Source organism: Eucyclogobius newberryi, unplaced genomic scaffold (assembly GCF_026437365.1).
Source record: "Eucyclogobius newberryi isolate DKJ021-1_F unplaced genomic scaffold, fEucNew1.0.hap1 SCAF_12, whole genome shotgun sequence".
Classification (NCBI taxonomy): Eukaryota; Metazoa; Chordata; class Actinopteri; order Gobiiformes; family Gobiidae; genus Eucyclogobius; species Eucyclogobius newberryi.
The window spans coordinates 22820567-22836061 of NW_027315746.1; the positions used below are offsets into that span (position 1 = coordinate 22820567).

The following is a 15495-nucleotide window of genomic DNA, read 5'->3' on the forward strand; positions in this document are numbered from 1 at the left end:
GTATCTCTCTGATTGGGCCATGTAATGGAATATGTTACAAACAATGATTAGGTATTCAGACGTATAGTAATTCTAATTTTAAATCTAATCAGTCATTACCTATGTTCCACCAGAATACATAATCCTGTTTACACTTTCACCCGTAAAGTGTGTTTTGCACAACAACATGAGCAGACCCAACTTAACCAGCAGGGGGAGCTCACAGATAAGAATACTGGGCAAAAGCTAGGGCTGTCTGTCTCTTTAAAGTGCAGGAGTATACTCATTAAAGTTGAATTCTATGTTGGCCTAAAGCGCAAATCCCTGTCACTTATTTGGCAGAACCAAATAACTTGGGTTTTCTCTTTACATTAAGCCTTGTGGTAAGGGCACCACAGCTTCTCTACAATGTGTATCTGTCATGAAGACAGCACTAAAGCAACACTAGTCTATATATTTTTGAATGCACAGACATTATTGTATAAATAAGGATGTTTTGCTTTTCTCCAAACGGAACTCCAAACAGTCCACCACTCAAGGCTCTAAGTCCATTCCTGCCTCCAGGAATCCAGGCGCCATCTTTTCAGCTTCTCTCCAACCATTATTTTATTTACTAAATGCCCATATCCCTCCGCAGGGTCAGAGAGTATTTTGAAGAAATTGCCAAAGGAGACCTCATACGATTTTCACACCAAAATGTTATCGACACGTTGAAATATGCAATATACTAACTAAATAGCTATATCTGATACACCAGAGTTGAGTGAAAGCTTCTAGGTGTAGTACCTGAATTGAGGGAGTGGGATCTAGTTTTTGAGTCACATCGAGGGGGTGTGCTTTGGTGCCACTTATCATTAGATATGGCCACCGTTACTGACTATACCGAAGCGTCATTTTCAACTTAATTTGGAGATAATTCAAAATAATTTTGCAGCACATCTATTACTGTTAATGGTGTGTTGTTTTCGCGTGGTTATGTTGTTGTTTCGCGTGTCGGGAGACGGTTGTTGCTGCGTGGAAAGCTGGCTGAGAGAGTCTGTGAACTGGCCGCTTGGTCCCGCAGCTTGGCGCAGCTGAAGAAATTAGGACCAGTTGCCAACCCAGCCTTTACCCATCACTGTCGAGCGCCGTTCGCCGAGGATTTCTGTATAAAGTTTCATATTTTACCAATTTCACCATACTGGATTCTGGACTTGGTATATGTATGTGGAAATTGCTGACTGGATACTTGGGTGGCTAACACCAACTAGCTATATAACACTAACTCGTGTGCGTCGACAGCTGTCATTGGAGAAAGGAAAGTGATCCTCCAAATGCCACTGAAGCGCTTTTCAGTTGGATTTACGCATTTTGTCTTTGCATCAAATGGGAAAACTTGGTAGTATCAGTATTGCAATATCGGAATATTCAGAGTATGCATTTTTGAGAAGTGCAGTGTTGCTGCTCCACTGCTCCAAAGAAGCTAGCTAGCTCTTTTAGCTCGCTGGCTAACTAGCTGGGTGATAGAAGTGCGTCGTTTCATCCCCCAGTATTTTGGGCATGAAGAGGATGAGTCTATATTCATAGGGCCGAAAGGTAAGTTCTAACTCAAATTACACGTTTCCCATTAATGTTGTTTACGTGGTGTTTAAACTGAGGCAACGTCACGCACCTCCAGTCTGGTGTTGACGGTTTGTTACCGCCTGGTCTTAATAACTCTGTATTAACAAGAGTTGTACAATTTAACACGTCAGATTTCCATTGCTAATAAACAAAACTCATCTGGAACGTCACGTCGATATAATAGGTTCAGAATCTCACACCAGAGTAAGAGTAACGTTAAGTAAAAGCTGTTGTACGTAACATTTCCACTTGCATGTCCCCTCAATAATCCAGTTGCATTCACTAGACTGAGCCTTTGTGTTTAATAGGCATAATTTTCTCGCAAACTACAAGGATGAGCCATTGATTTAGTATTTAAGACCGCTATTATGTACCACACAGATGCGCCTGTTCTGCCTAAACAGCAGTGGGTTGGTGGGCACAGTAGCTTGGCTGAGGAAGATGAGTTGGCCAACAACCAGATGTTAACCTGTTTGCTCTGTACGAAAACCCACTTTCAAACTTCTGTCTGTGATCGCATGTCACCCCCTCAAAGTAAAACCCACAACATCACATTTTAAAGCACGAACTACACAAGCCTGACGAGTTGTGTTGTAATAGAAAAGGCGACAGAGTTCAGCACAACGGGCTAGCGTTGGTTAGCTGTGCATCGGCTTTGTGCCCGGCTTGTCTTGTCTTAACAAAAGCTAACGCTAGCATCTTTCCCACTGTACCAAGGCTGGTGCTCCTGCCCTAACCAGGAGCCGGTTCCTCACCTCATATGCCCTAAGAACAAACGTCCCATTGATAGTGTATTTGATTGTTTCTAGGGCACTACAAGGTTCTGATGTACTTGAGTCTAATGCTAGCCCTAATTTGTGAGAGTTCCCAAAAGTTTGAAGTAACATAGCAAATACAATATGACACCTTTTTGTAAAAGCACATCACTTCGCAGCCATTTTTTTCAAACATGTAAACAAACAAAAACAAACAAATAATAAACCAACCTATAAAGGCAGTATAAAGCTACAAAGAACCACAACCTGCTATGCCTCTGTGTTACCGAAACCAAAATGGCTGTATTGATCTACTAACCCAGGGGTTCCCAAACTTTTCATGCCAGAACCCCCCAAAATTACCCTGGAACCAACCAGTGAGGCTCATTGGAAAATAAAATGGTTGCCTGTGATTATTTCAAGTTGCAAGACATTTAAGTCAGTTTTAATTATGTACTTGCGTAGTTACTATATTAAGTTATTATACTATGTCATGTGACCTACAGCTTTAGGTTTCGCATTTATAAAAATACAACTTGATGTAAAAATGAGCTGTCCAAAAAGGCTGAACTTTGGGCTTTCAAAGATGAAGCTATGAAGATCAGGGTAGCTGTGTGTGTGAGGTTTAGGGGAGTGTTCAGTCTGTATGAGACCCCAGGTCTGTGCTAGAATAGATCCGATAACTAAGGCCTGAGCTCTCAGAGGTCTACTCTGTGATCTATGGCTCTATCCTCTTAAGCAACAACCAAAACCAATCCATCCATGCAAACCTTCAAGTTGTGCCTTGGCCTGTGTTTCAGAATGCCATCAGAGGAAAATACTGTGGAGCCCTCTGACCAGGGACCCTCACCGCCCTCCAGCAGTGCAGGGGCCACATCCACAGAAAGTCCTGCCCACGCTGACAAGCGGCCACGAGGCAGGCCTCGCAAGGATGCTGCCATCCTTGCCCCGGCACCACCGCCGTCCACATCCAAGAGCAGAAAGAAGTATGTTCTTTAAAAAAAAAAAAAGAAAAAGTTAATCAAATTCAAGTTTATTGTGGTTGCATACAAGTTGGTTATTTCAGATTTAGAAAACATTTATCTGTATATTATCCTACATTATATATTTTTGTTAAATTTAAAGCCATCAGTTTGAAAGCAGCACTAATGCCACACTATGCCGCAGCATTGTGAGTTTGAATCTGAGCTTTGACTATTTTCTCAATGTCCTCCCTGGTCTCGCTTTTTTTGAAAATTAATTTATTCAAACAATGACTGCTTCTTACTAGGGGTGGGCAATATTGACAAAAATGAATATCTCAGTATTTTTTAATTCTATGTAAATGTCTTTGTTGAGGTTCCAGTGTCGCACCAAACGTGACTGGACCATAAAAGGGCAGAAATATCACTTTATACTATTGTTTTGTCTCTTTTTGTGTTAAATTTTCCATCCATCCATTTTCTACCGCTTGTTCCCTTCGGGTGACTGGAGCCTATCCCAGTGACTTTGGGCCTTAGGCGGGGTGCACCCTGGACAGTGGCCAACTCGTCGCAGGGCCGACAGAGATAGACACACAGATGACCATTCACGTTCACTTCACTCTCTAGGGCCAATTTAGAGTCACCAAGTCACCGGAGAACCCAGAGAGATCATGTGATGTTGGTCTGGTCCGGGAATCGAACCCATGATCTCCTTCTTGGGAGGCAAGAGCGCTAACCGCCTTTGCCACCGTGCACCCGTTTTAAATTTTCATAGTTTTAATTTTGCAGATCTCAAGCAAAATATATATCCATTTTCCGGTATCTGCTACTTTCACTTCATATGTGACAACACTGAGCTTTAAACATGATGCGGTCTGTAATGCTAAACCTAGAAGGTTCTTGATGTCAAAGTCAAATACTGCATATAACAAGCAAACGTGTATTGTGTATTAGTCTAGCAGAACAATTCGGAGCACCACAACAGAGTAATTTGGTGATGTATTTATTTATACTGTACTCTACTGTATTATGTAGATTATGTCCAAATTACTTTTCAGACTTTAAGCCGCTACTTTTTCCCCACGCTTTTGAACCCTGCCATATTTTTGTGTAAATATCTCATGCTACAACGTAAAACTCACTGGCTAAGCACAAGTTCAGGAGCAGATGAACCAAATGTGAAGAAACACACGCAGGTAAATCGGCTCACAGAGTAGATACAGCTGTGATGTGTTTAAGCTTCAAAATGCGGTGTGTTTTATTACAATCAAATTCATTGCATGTTTCTTGCCAACCAATTAGCATGGTCAGAACATGCTGCTGCAGCATCTTCTGCACATATCAGCTTCTGATCAGGTCCACAGCTCCTTCTCACCTCGGCCGAGAGGAGCGCGGCATAAACAGCAGATCAAAAGAACTATTCCAGCTCGTTTGCACGTCTTTCATTAGCTTGTGTTCTGGCAGATTGAGCAGCTTCTGCTTTTCCTGTAACAGCGCCCCTCTTTAGGAGTTCGCTTCTAAATGGCCGCCTGGACAATTCATAGTCAATTAATGTTGTTTAAAAGTATGGATACTGTGTGCTGCCTGGTGGTTAAGGCTCAGCACATTTATGCCAGGCTCCAGGTGCGGCCGGCCGCAGTGTCGTGGGTTCGGGTCCCGACTCCGGCTGTTTGCTGCGTGTCTTCCCCTCTCTCATCCCCCACTTCACCCTGGCCTCTCCGGTCTAGTAAAGCCTACGGGCCACAAAAATCTAAAAAAAAATGAAAAAAACATACGAGTCTGCGACGATATATCGCCATTGATTTTTTTGTTGTTGAATGAACACAACCCTATAGTACACTATACGTGTAGTATATGTATCTCTTGTTACAATGTGGGCACCTGTAGCTTATTGACAAGTGCAAATGTTGTAACATGTACAACATGTATATGTTGTACATGTACAATTTCTTGTTTCTTTGTAAATTTCATTGAAGCGGCTTTTATTCAGTAGCGCTGTATAGCCCGAAAAGTACAAGGTCTTATGTGGCTCCGTAACACTGTTTTTACATTACTGGCCGTACATAATTAATGATTGTAAAATGTATGGTAGCACAATTCTTAAGTCACAGCCCCGTTTTGGTAGCCTGGTAAATCCACACTGAAATTCTCTGTATTAGACAGACAGTCTGGTCACACTTCCTCCCTGGCGGCTCGGGTCAAAGCCCAGCAATCAGTTTATAACAAAATTACACTTCTTTATAACATTAACAGAATTTAGTGCTTTGCTTATGGTCCATAAGCAAAGCACAGGTTAGATTTACCCTACTAATGATGTGTTGTTGCAATAGTAATCCTGTTTTGCTTATGGACCCTGCAGAAATCTGCCATCTGTTTGTCTTTTACAAACCTTTTTTTATTTTTTCATTTTTTGAGTTTCAGAGTGTGTGTGTTTATCAGAAATTTTCTTGCTACCCAGTGGAACTCTGGGAGATAAAACTGGGGCCTAGTTGATTAGATGGCCAGGTAACCAGTTTGACTTATTTGGTACAAAAGAGTCACTTAATAGGAGTAGATTAATTATGCATCATTGTGTGTTCGAGAGAGCAAGATGTTTTGGGCCCATGAATTAGAGCTAGAAAAATATCAAAATTTAGATCATATTGTGAATTTTTGAAGATCTGCAAATGTTTGTATATCATTGATGGTGGAAAAATGCTATAAAAAAGTTTAACATTTTTTTAAAAGATAAAAAAGTTCATTTGTGAAGGCATATGGTGATATTTCTGCACTTTTGTGATTAATTTTGCTGACATTTCACATTTGTCTATTTATTAGACCGTAATTTATACATTTAAAGACATGATTGACACAATATTGTCTGACTATGGTTTATCAAGATAAAAAAAGTATTTTTGTCAATATTGCTTTGGTGCCTACATGGTATACTACATGATAATACACTAGTGTTAGGTGATTTTTGCTCTTGTACTAGGCTTTTATACTGCCGGCTTAGTAAATTTGTATATTTTTCATTAAAAATTTCATAATTTTTTTTTTCTCTAACCAAATAATTATACATCTCTCTCATAACATTACTCACATTTCTGCTTACAATGCTTTTAGTTTGAATCCGACCTATTGATTCACCGCAGTACAATTTACATGTAGAACATGTTTCCAGCGGACAAAGTTGCACAAAGCAAATCTGTGTTAAAGTTATAAGCATGGCAAAGGAGAACGTGTAAGAAATTGCTCTTGTAAACCTGATTGGTGGAATTTACTAGATTTGCCCACGCTCCATCTGCTAGTCAATCCGTTGCCAGTTGATCCATGTAGGGATTTTGTGGTGGCCCTCTATGAGCTGGAACTACTTACCACAGCATTATTTTCACCTTTTTCTTTTTTCTTTTTTTTCCCCTCTCCCCTGCTCTCCCCATGATGGAGCAGTGGGGGATAAGTTGTCCTGAGTATGAGGCTGTTTGTTAGGGCCTGGCCAATACAAGGCCGTTGTATAAGGAAGTTGGAGGTGCTGATATATTTATTAATGTAAAATGAATAGTTTGTAAGAAGCTGATTATAAAAAGTATGTCAGGCTCTATTCCTTTTAATTTGGGTTCATTAAGGCAACATTTTTACTGTTATCTAGCCTCTTCTTTAGCCAATTTTGGAGGCTGAAAGTTGGTCTGCACAACATTCTTTTTCTTAGACTTAAACTGTGAAATTACAAGCCTGCTGTAGGCCTAATAAATGTGTGTGCGTTGTGGTTTTTTACGTTGTTTACAATGTTGTGCTAGCATTTCATGTACAAGAACTAACTAAAGTGAACGAAAGAATCGAAGCATCAAAATGGACACATTAACAACTGCTCTGACAGACCACCTCAGATCACAACTCTTCACAAATAAGATATATTTTGATCCTGACTCCAAACAATTGTCCGTAGTGAATATAATCCAGCATGTTGTTGTTGTTGACAACAGCAGTAGCAGCACGTGTTCTAATGTTAGCTGACCAGAATCTTCTCTCTTCTCCACACTGACACTTTAAATCAAAAATAATGTTGTTACTGGTGTGATCTGTGCTGAAGTTCACTTTTATTCTTGAGTTTGTAGCCAAGTTCAGAGTATTTGAATCCAGCGACGCCTCACATGGCCATGAATGTTCAGAGCAACACTCAGGAGCTGCGTTCAGCTGCACTACGGCATCTCGGACACAAGCAAGCTACTACTCTGAGAAATGGGGCTGTGCTAAATATTGGGCAATCCGTCAGTAAATAAGATACAATTTTATCAAATTTTCTAGGGAATCTAAGCTTTAAAACAATGTATAACATGCCCAGGTGGAATATCGGCCAGATCGGCCAGAGTTTGGCTGGGTGGCCTGGATGGGAGATATTTCTTATTGGGTGATAAGTTACCATATCGACCGATTAGTATAGAATGTTAGAAAAACTGCTTGCAATGTCTGATGTGTTTTAAATCGCTGTATAAGAAATATCACCACAAAAATACCACAAAGTACACATTATGATGATGACAGTGAAACATTTTAGTAGTGGTAAAAACATACATTTGGTAATATAGGATCTAGATTGTATCAAACAAGCTTGGAGAGGAATGCCCCATTCACATGAACTTGTGGCATCCCAATTTGGTAAGACCAATGGCAAAACAATTTATGTAAGAGCAAATGCTATGGTTTGCTTTTAAAAAATGCTATGTTATGTAAATCATTTACATAAATGAGCTAGACAGCTTTTGGTCGCTTAGTTGATTAATGAGTTGGTCATGTTTTGGCCGGCCAACATTTTCATCGGTCGATTAGGCCAAGATGCAGGGACATTATCTTTCAGCATTAAAAACACATGTTCATTTTAGTATTTGCAAAACATAAAACTAATTGGTTGCAAATGTATGGTTGTCTTCAATATATTTTAGTATGTATACGTTTAATGCCAACTTTTCTTACATTACGGTCATCTATTAAAGGTTGAAAGTTCTTATTTCCTCGTGGTGTGGACTGCCGATTAGTCCTGCCACGTATCAATCATAAAACGCACCTACCGCTCACCTGCAGCCGCGTGTGGTTCGTCCCCACGTTTCCGCGTGTCTAAGCGCATTGATCTATCATAATATAGTTCCCTTAGTGCACGGGACAAAATGAAGACGAAGAAAGACAGTTCGAGCTGTCTCAGAAGAAGACTGAAATCTACGGGAGACGAGAGATGCGATGAGATCCGTCGCGCTAATAAACAAACGCACGTGTGTGTTGTATCAGTCCGCACGGGGCATGCGCATGCGCACTTCCGCCTGCGTTCTCAAATCGCCGAAAAATCGTCCATTGCGCCTTTAATGCTTCGTCCCGCGTGGTGAGTAGCTGCAGCACGTTAGTGATCTCACAATTTTTCCGTTTTCTGACCTGCCCCAGCCCGATCCGCACCATGGAATCTATTTTTCAACTCGCCCCGCGTGTAGGTCTAAGGTTGCGTATTGTAATGCAGCTTAATTTGGACTACAGTTTTGAGTCAGTCTGAAGAAGCACCTGAAAGCTTTTAAGTGGTAATGACATCTGAAGCTGAGCATTGAGGTATTTGAACAAATTAATCAGCCTCCTATTTGAACAAATTAATCAGCCTCCTATGACTAATAATCATTTAAAATTAACTGATAGATTACATCTTTCCTTTTGCGCCCTAGTGATGACAGCACAGACATGTTCTCTACACGTTAAGATGTGAAATGCTACGTCCTACTAAAATTCACAGAACAACGAATCTAAAAATGAGTTTATTTTCTGGTGGTCAATTTTATTCACGTGTCCCATGAAATGCAAAGGGTTTAGGCTTTTATTAACGACCAACAAAGAGGCAAGTTTGATAGTAAACAAAAAGGGTTAGTTTCTGGTGAAACCAAAAACACCCTTTATCAGGTGGTCCCGCCCGGTGGGCAGGGCCTACTCAGAGCAGGATACATATCAGAGTTCCCGGTCTTGGTTTGTAGATTGAGAATGACCCTCGGATGAGAGTCGAAACGTTTCGTTTTTCCTAAAAAAACAGTCCAGATGATACAACTGAATATTTTTCTACAATGGAACACTCCTGGATGAATGAGGGATTACACCAACATGCTTTTAATATTAATATTATTCATACTCTTATTATTATTATTATTATTATTATTATTATTATTATTATTATTATTAATTATTATTAATATTAATATTATTATTATTATTAATAATATTAATATTATTATTAATAATAATATTAATATTATTATTAATAATAATATTAATAATATTAATATTAATATTAATATTAATAATAATAATAATAATAATAATAATAATAATAATAATAATAATAATAATAATAATAATAATATATTTTTTATTATTAATATAATTATTAATAATCATTCTAGTATTATTATTCATATATTAATATTCACTCCGCACATGGTGGTGGAAAGCTACTATTTCAGCTGCCCTGGTGCAGACTGACGAAAGTAAGGCTGCCAATCTTCGCCACACACACCTGATCCATACTAGGAAATGTGGGTGTTTTGCCTAAGGACTCTAGTCTCCCCTCTTTTAGGCTGGTAGTTGTGTGTTGTTTATGTATTTGTTCATTTTAAAATAGTGCTGTCAATCCACAATAATTTAGGCTATAAAGGATGCAGAAAATAAAAGTTAAACGTCAATTGGCCTGTAATGTTCAAGCGCAACACAGTGTGACACACGACTGAACACTCGGTGCGCAAAACAAAACAAAAACTGATATTTATTATTCACTTTCTTCCCAAATGTATGAAAACAAATATTTTTGCCATTACAATGTGAATTTGTAACTGCAGATATATGCTATACTAAATTAGCCTAATAGCTGGTTATTTTGTTGAAAATTATAAACAATATGAGAGTAATGCCTGTAAGTGTTTGGTCTCTTTAACTTGTTTTAGATGTTACTAAAACGCATTTGTGAATAAAAAAGATTATTGGCCTGGTAATATTTGTTTTTGTAAGACTCTATTAATATTATGATTATGATTATGATTATGATTATGATTATTATTATTATTATTATTATTATTATTAATAATAATAATAATAATAATAATAATAATAATAATAATAATAATAATAATAATAATAATAATAATAATAATAATAATAATAATAATAATAATAATAATAATAATAATAATAATAATAATAATAATAATGTTTTTATTTTTAAATGCCTACAAGGAAAAAAAAAATTTTTAGTTGACTAATCGTTGCTTAGGGCGTGCGCTGGGTCGACTAATGATTTTGTTCTAAAATTAGCAGAATTTATGAGTTTCAAGGTCTCATCACTTTCCAGTTTGTATTTGTTATTTTGAAAAGGAAGTGGTTTAAAAAGGGTGGGGTTTGTTTGGCCTTGGTCCAATTCAGATTTGACTCCCGTGGCATAAATTTGAACCCCATCTCCCTTTCTCCATCCGTTTCCTCTCTCTGATCCTACTTCTTTTTCTTTCTAAGCCCCCCAGAGATGGGTTGTTCTCATTTGGGCTGTGTGCTACCTCACAACAGTTTATTTTGCAATTTAATTTGGACCATTACAAATGCACTTTATTATGGATAATCTTACCTGCTCCAGCATACTTTCAATAGTAGAGGAAAAAAGCAATAACTGAGTTTAAAGTAATTTTGTATTGTATAATTTGTTGAATTACTTAAATTGGCCCTACATGTCGACTCTCAATATGGAAACAGTTCGTTCATAGTCGTCTGTCCCTCTGACCACCACCAATCACCATATTCATACCATGCTGTATCTTATTTTCAGGGGGCGCACCAGAGCGAGGGCTTCTGTGGATGAGGAGGACAGCATGGATGGGACTGAGATCCCAGAGGCCATTGGCCCTCAGGACACAGGTAAATCTGATTTAGCTGAATGTGTTGGATGTAGTGCAACACATTCTCCTGGAGAAGTTTGGATGAGAGATTTTTCTTGAAAACCAGGGCTTCTACTTGAGGACTATTTGAAAGGCTTTAACTTGAGCTGTGAAGCTGTACAGACCGTTTTTCCTCCCGTTACTGCTCCATCTCCTTCTTGAAATTGGCATTGAGGTGCAGAGGGAAAGGGCCTAAGGCTAATGCCCTCTAAAAGCTTTTAAAAGTCTCATCAGTCTCTGCAGACCTATTTATGCGCTTTTTCTGTGTACATTGCATCATATGACCATGTTTCCCTTTCTCACACATCTTTGTTTTGATTAAAGGTATAAAGGAAATGTATATTCACATTCATAAATTATTTAAATTTAGCAGACACTTAGTGGTAGTGGTGCACATACATGTCTGTATGTTGTGCATGGCTGCCGTTCAAAGCATTTTGTATGCTATAGCCAATGTCATTCTCTGAGTGGCCTTCTCAGTCTTGTGCCTCAGGCTAATTGTAATCTTTGATTCTGTTTATTTTCGTGTACTGCTCAGGTCAAGCAGTCCTTTGTCAGTTGAAAAGGTCAGCTACTAAGGTTAAATTGGCCAGTGTTGATTTGTTGGACAAATACTGCAGGAGTGCCACTTACTTGTATTAAATATATATTTAAAAGTGATTCATCAAAGAGAAAGTTTTAAATATGGTCAAAATTGTTCAGATGACTACATTTGAAATACAATTCTCTACAATTAATATATCAAAAATGTAAAATTCTTTAAAGAATCTGTTTTTGAAGTCCACATTTATGCTATAACTATACAAAAGCAATAATGTTCACTGAACTTCTAGTTGCTGGCCTCAAAGCCACCACACTTGTCATCTCAGAGTTTGATGTTGCTGCTGTTCGTAGAGGTTGAAGTCCAGCCAGTGGAGACTCTGGAGGTGGTCACCATCACTGAGGAGGTTGTGGAGGAGGAGATGGATGAGAGCCTTACAGCAGAGGTTTTACCCGACTCATCTGTGCCAGCAAACGGAGAAGTTACAAGCAGGTAACAAAGTGCAAACATGAAGCCATTACAAAGCATTTTTTTGAATCCAACAGTGAACCAGGTCCACAACAAGTAGTAACTTTTGAATCTTTCTATTCTTAAAAGCTCTCTTTTCTCAGCTTTGAAATATAATACATTTAGCCTAAACCCTGGCCACAATTGTTGGGTGGTTCATTTATGAAGCAGTCGTTGGCTGGTATTTTGCAGACTGTCTTAGCAGGACATTAGTTTTGGCGAGGTAATCTACTCTTTGCTATTGTTATTGCCAGTTTGCACACACTTTAAAAAAGGCCACCTAAAATGTAGGCTACTGCGAGAAGGTGGCACCTTGAGAGAACCCAGTCTCCTCAGATCTTGCTGGAAAAACCCGGTGCCTTGGTGGCTCAGTGGTTATAGTGCTGGTTAACCCACCCAAAATTATAGTGCACTGTTATGAACCTTACCTCCAGTGTCCATGCACACTGTTTACAAATGAGTGTATGAATACTAATAACAATAAGTATTATTGTTCGTACTTATAAATAATAACTGTAATATATATATTAAATATAAAACACATCTATACATAAAATATAAAACAAAATCTGTATGAATAATAAATATATAATTAAAGCCGCAAGCGGCAATGATCGGCCCTCGCCACGCCGCAAGAGGAGGGGGCGCTAACGCGCCCCAATGGTCCTTTTATTACGCCTACTGCTGAATCTGTGACACTGTCACATCTTCTCCCCTTTGTTTTACCATCAAAAATAAATTTTATTTTGAATTTTTGGCAAATTGTGCGGCTTTGCCGCACAGACACCGTGACTCTTTGAGTAAAAATGTGGATAACTTTTGATGGTCCACCCCTGAAGATGAGTCTCACCAAATTTCAGGTTAATAGGGCTAACGCCCTGGGAGGAGTTCGTGAAAGTATAAAGTGTAAACATGTTCTGGCGATTTCCCCATTGGAATAACATGGGAGGTTTTGGTCATCGCTACGGCTACACCGTAACAATTATGACATGGGTCTCATCGACTTTTTTGATAAAGATGCCAAAATTGAGTTGTGTCAAATTTCATATAATTTCGCAAAACTAAACATTTAACCTCCATATAAAATCTGTAGGGGGCGCTGTGGCGCCAAATTAATTTATTTAACTTCAAGTAGGTTTAGGGCAAAGAGTTTAACAACTGATTCTAATTTGACGCAATTTGGACTTTATCTGTGCAAACGGCAGAAATTTTAAATTTGGGAGATTTCTGAAATTCTAGCTACAGTTGCTTACAGTTCGCCGCACAGAGACCGTGACAGGTATCAATGTAATTTGAATAACTTTTGATGCCCCACTCCTCAGTAGCATTTTCACCAAATTTCAGCCTTTTAGGGCCAACGCCCTGGGAGGAGTTGGTAAAAGTACGACGTTTGGAAAAACTCCCGAGTCAAGCTTAGCCATTTTTGAAGCAATATGGCCGACATTTGGTTGGGCGGACGGCGTTGCCGTAATAATATTTTTTACTTCTCTTGTCTCCATCTACTTCTGTGCCAAATTTCATGATTCTACGATCAGATTTTTTTTGGGTGATTTCCTATCTCTCAATGCATTTTTGGTACATTTGGGGGCGCTGACGAAGAAAAAGAAGAAGAAACAATGTTTCCCATTTTTCAAATATCATAAACTATACATTTTCGGAAAGCGCTCGCGCTTTCCTACCTCATGGTGTGGGTCCCTGGTCACTGACGGGTACTTTCGTTAATTTTGTGTGGGCTCCGCCCACTTTGTGTTTTTGGCCCTCTATACAGGAATAATGTTCAATTTTTGCATTACATGCTTAGTTATTTGTTCTTTTCTTCTGTATCTACCTCTGTATCTACCTGCGTTGCATCAATGGAATTTCCCCATGTGGGACAATAAAGGATTATCTTATCTTATCTTATCTTATCTTATATGCACGGAACATGCAAGATATGGGGAACATATTCGTGAGCTACTTAGCGCAAATGAGTGCTTTACTTTCCCAATGTAAAGTGCTCGTTTAGTGCGCACTTTTGCACGGGCTTCGCCCGTTTACTACGGTAATGTTCCATTTTCCTACTACTAATTAGTATGCACGGGGCGTGCATGAGTGGAGGAGTGCGTTAGTGAGTGTTTGGAAGTGGGCGAGCGCTTCGCGCTCGATTGCGTGCGCACTTTCGCAGCCGTGCTTCGCACGGCCTTACGGGACTAATAGGCCTCTCGCCAGCTTGTGGCGCTCGGGCCTAATAAATCACCTAACCTGAGTCTGATGCATCTGTGAAAGTCTAGGATGCCATTCTTCAACTGCCTCGGTCTGATTTTTCATATAATACTTTTTTCTCGGACAATAGTAATAATCCCATTGTAGGGATGCAGCAATATATATACACAGTATCGGTATTGACTTAATATCTTTATCAGCCAAAAACACAGGCATCAAATCTGCCGAGCGTTTTTTTCAGAATCCAACAGCTCTCTGGACATAGGCTTGCTGTTATATTCTAGAAAACAGGCTGTAAACTTAAATCTAGTCTTTATTCTGAGTCAAAAGACTCAGAAATGACAAAGTTAGTGACTTTTAAAAGCGCTAGAAAAGTTTTAGACAAACTTTCACTCACGACGCGCAATAAACCCAATGTTTTTTCCAGACATTATTTGACTAGTTATCCTCCTTAACAGTCAGTTTAGAGATGTTTACTCCAAATAACGTTAGTGGTTTAAAGAAGGAGAAGAGGGGAAACTGTGTATGATCAGACACAGAATCTGAGGAGGAGACTGTTGCTGCTGCTGATGTTGGCAGAGCAACACAATGATGACACACATAGGTACAGAGAGACACTTTAGTTTAATAAATAATATAGATAAAACTGAAAATTCACAGCATGGGAATGTGTGTAGGCAAATTTTACTCAGGAAAAATCATATTATAGCCTATGGCCTACCGATATCTGAAATACATTTGAATTAAATTACAGCAATATTTCTTTGTGGTGCACCACTAGCCCATAGACTATGGTCCGGATTTAAGTTCGCCTGGCCCCATTGCGTGTAAGTGCAATGCTTCTTTTTGGTGGTTGTGTATGAAGTGCTGGGTGAAAGCAAAGATCCCGGGCAAAGCACAGGGTGGACACCTGCAGTCACTCGGAAAGAGTACAGCTCTTCATTGATGCGAGAGAAGGTTTTGGAATATTAATTATTCTACATTACATTAGGTTATTCTTCTCATGACAGAAGGCAATGATTGAGAAG

General features: G+C 39.0%; 1 protein-coding gene across 7 annotated transcripts in view; it reads left to right on the forward strand.

The window, feature by feature from the left end:
- Positions 1 to 818: 818 nt before the first annotated feature.
- The window catches only part of kmt2cb (lysine (K)-specific methyltransferase 2Cb), a 52321-nt gene continuing 37644 nt past the window's right edge, over positions 819 to 15495 (forward strand). For all 7 annotated transcript variants that reach the window (XM_072441514.1, XM_072441517.1, XM_072441516.1 and 4 more), the window contains exons 1-4: positions 819 to 1554; positions 3137 to 3322; positions 11109 to 11197; positions 12112 to 12250. In XM_072441514.1, coding sequence (XP_072297615.1) covers positions 3138 to 3322; positions 11109 to 11197; positions 12112 to 12250 — 413 coding nt within the window. In that variant the 5' untranslated portion in view covers positions 819 to 1554; position 3137. The remainder of the gene's footprint in view (positions 1555 to 3136; positions 3323 to 11108; positions 11198 to 12111; positions 12251 to 15495) is intronic.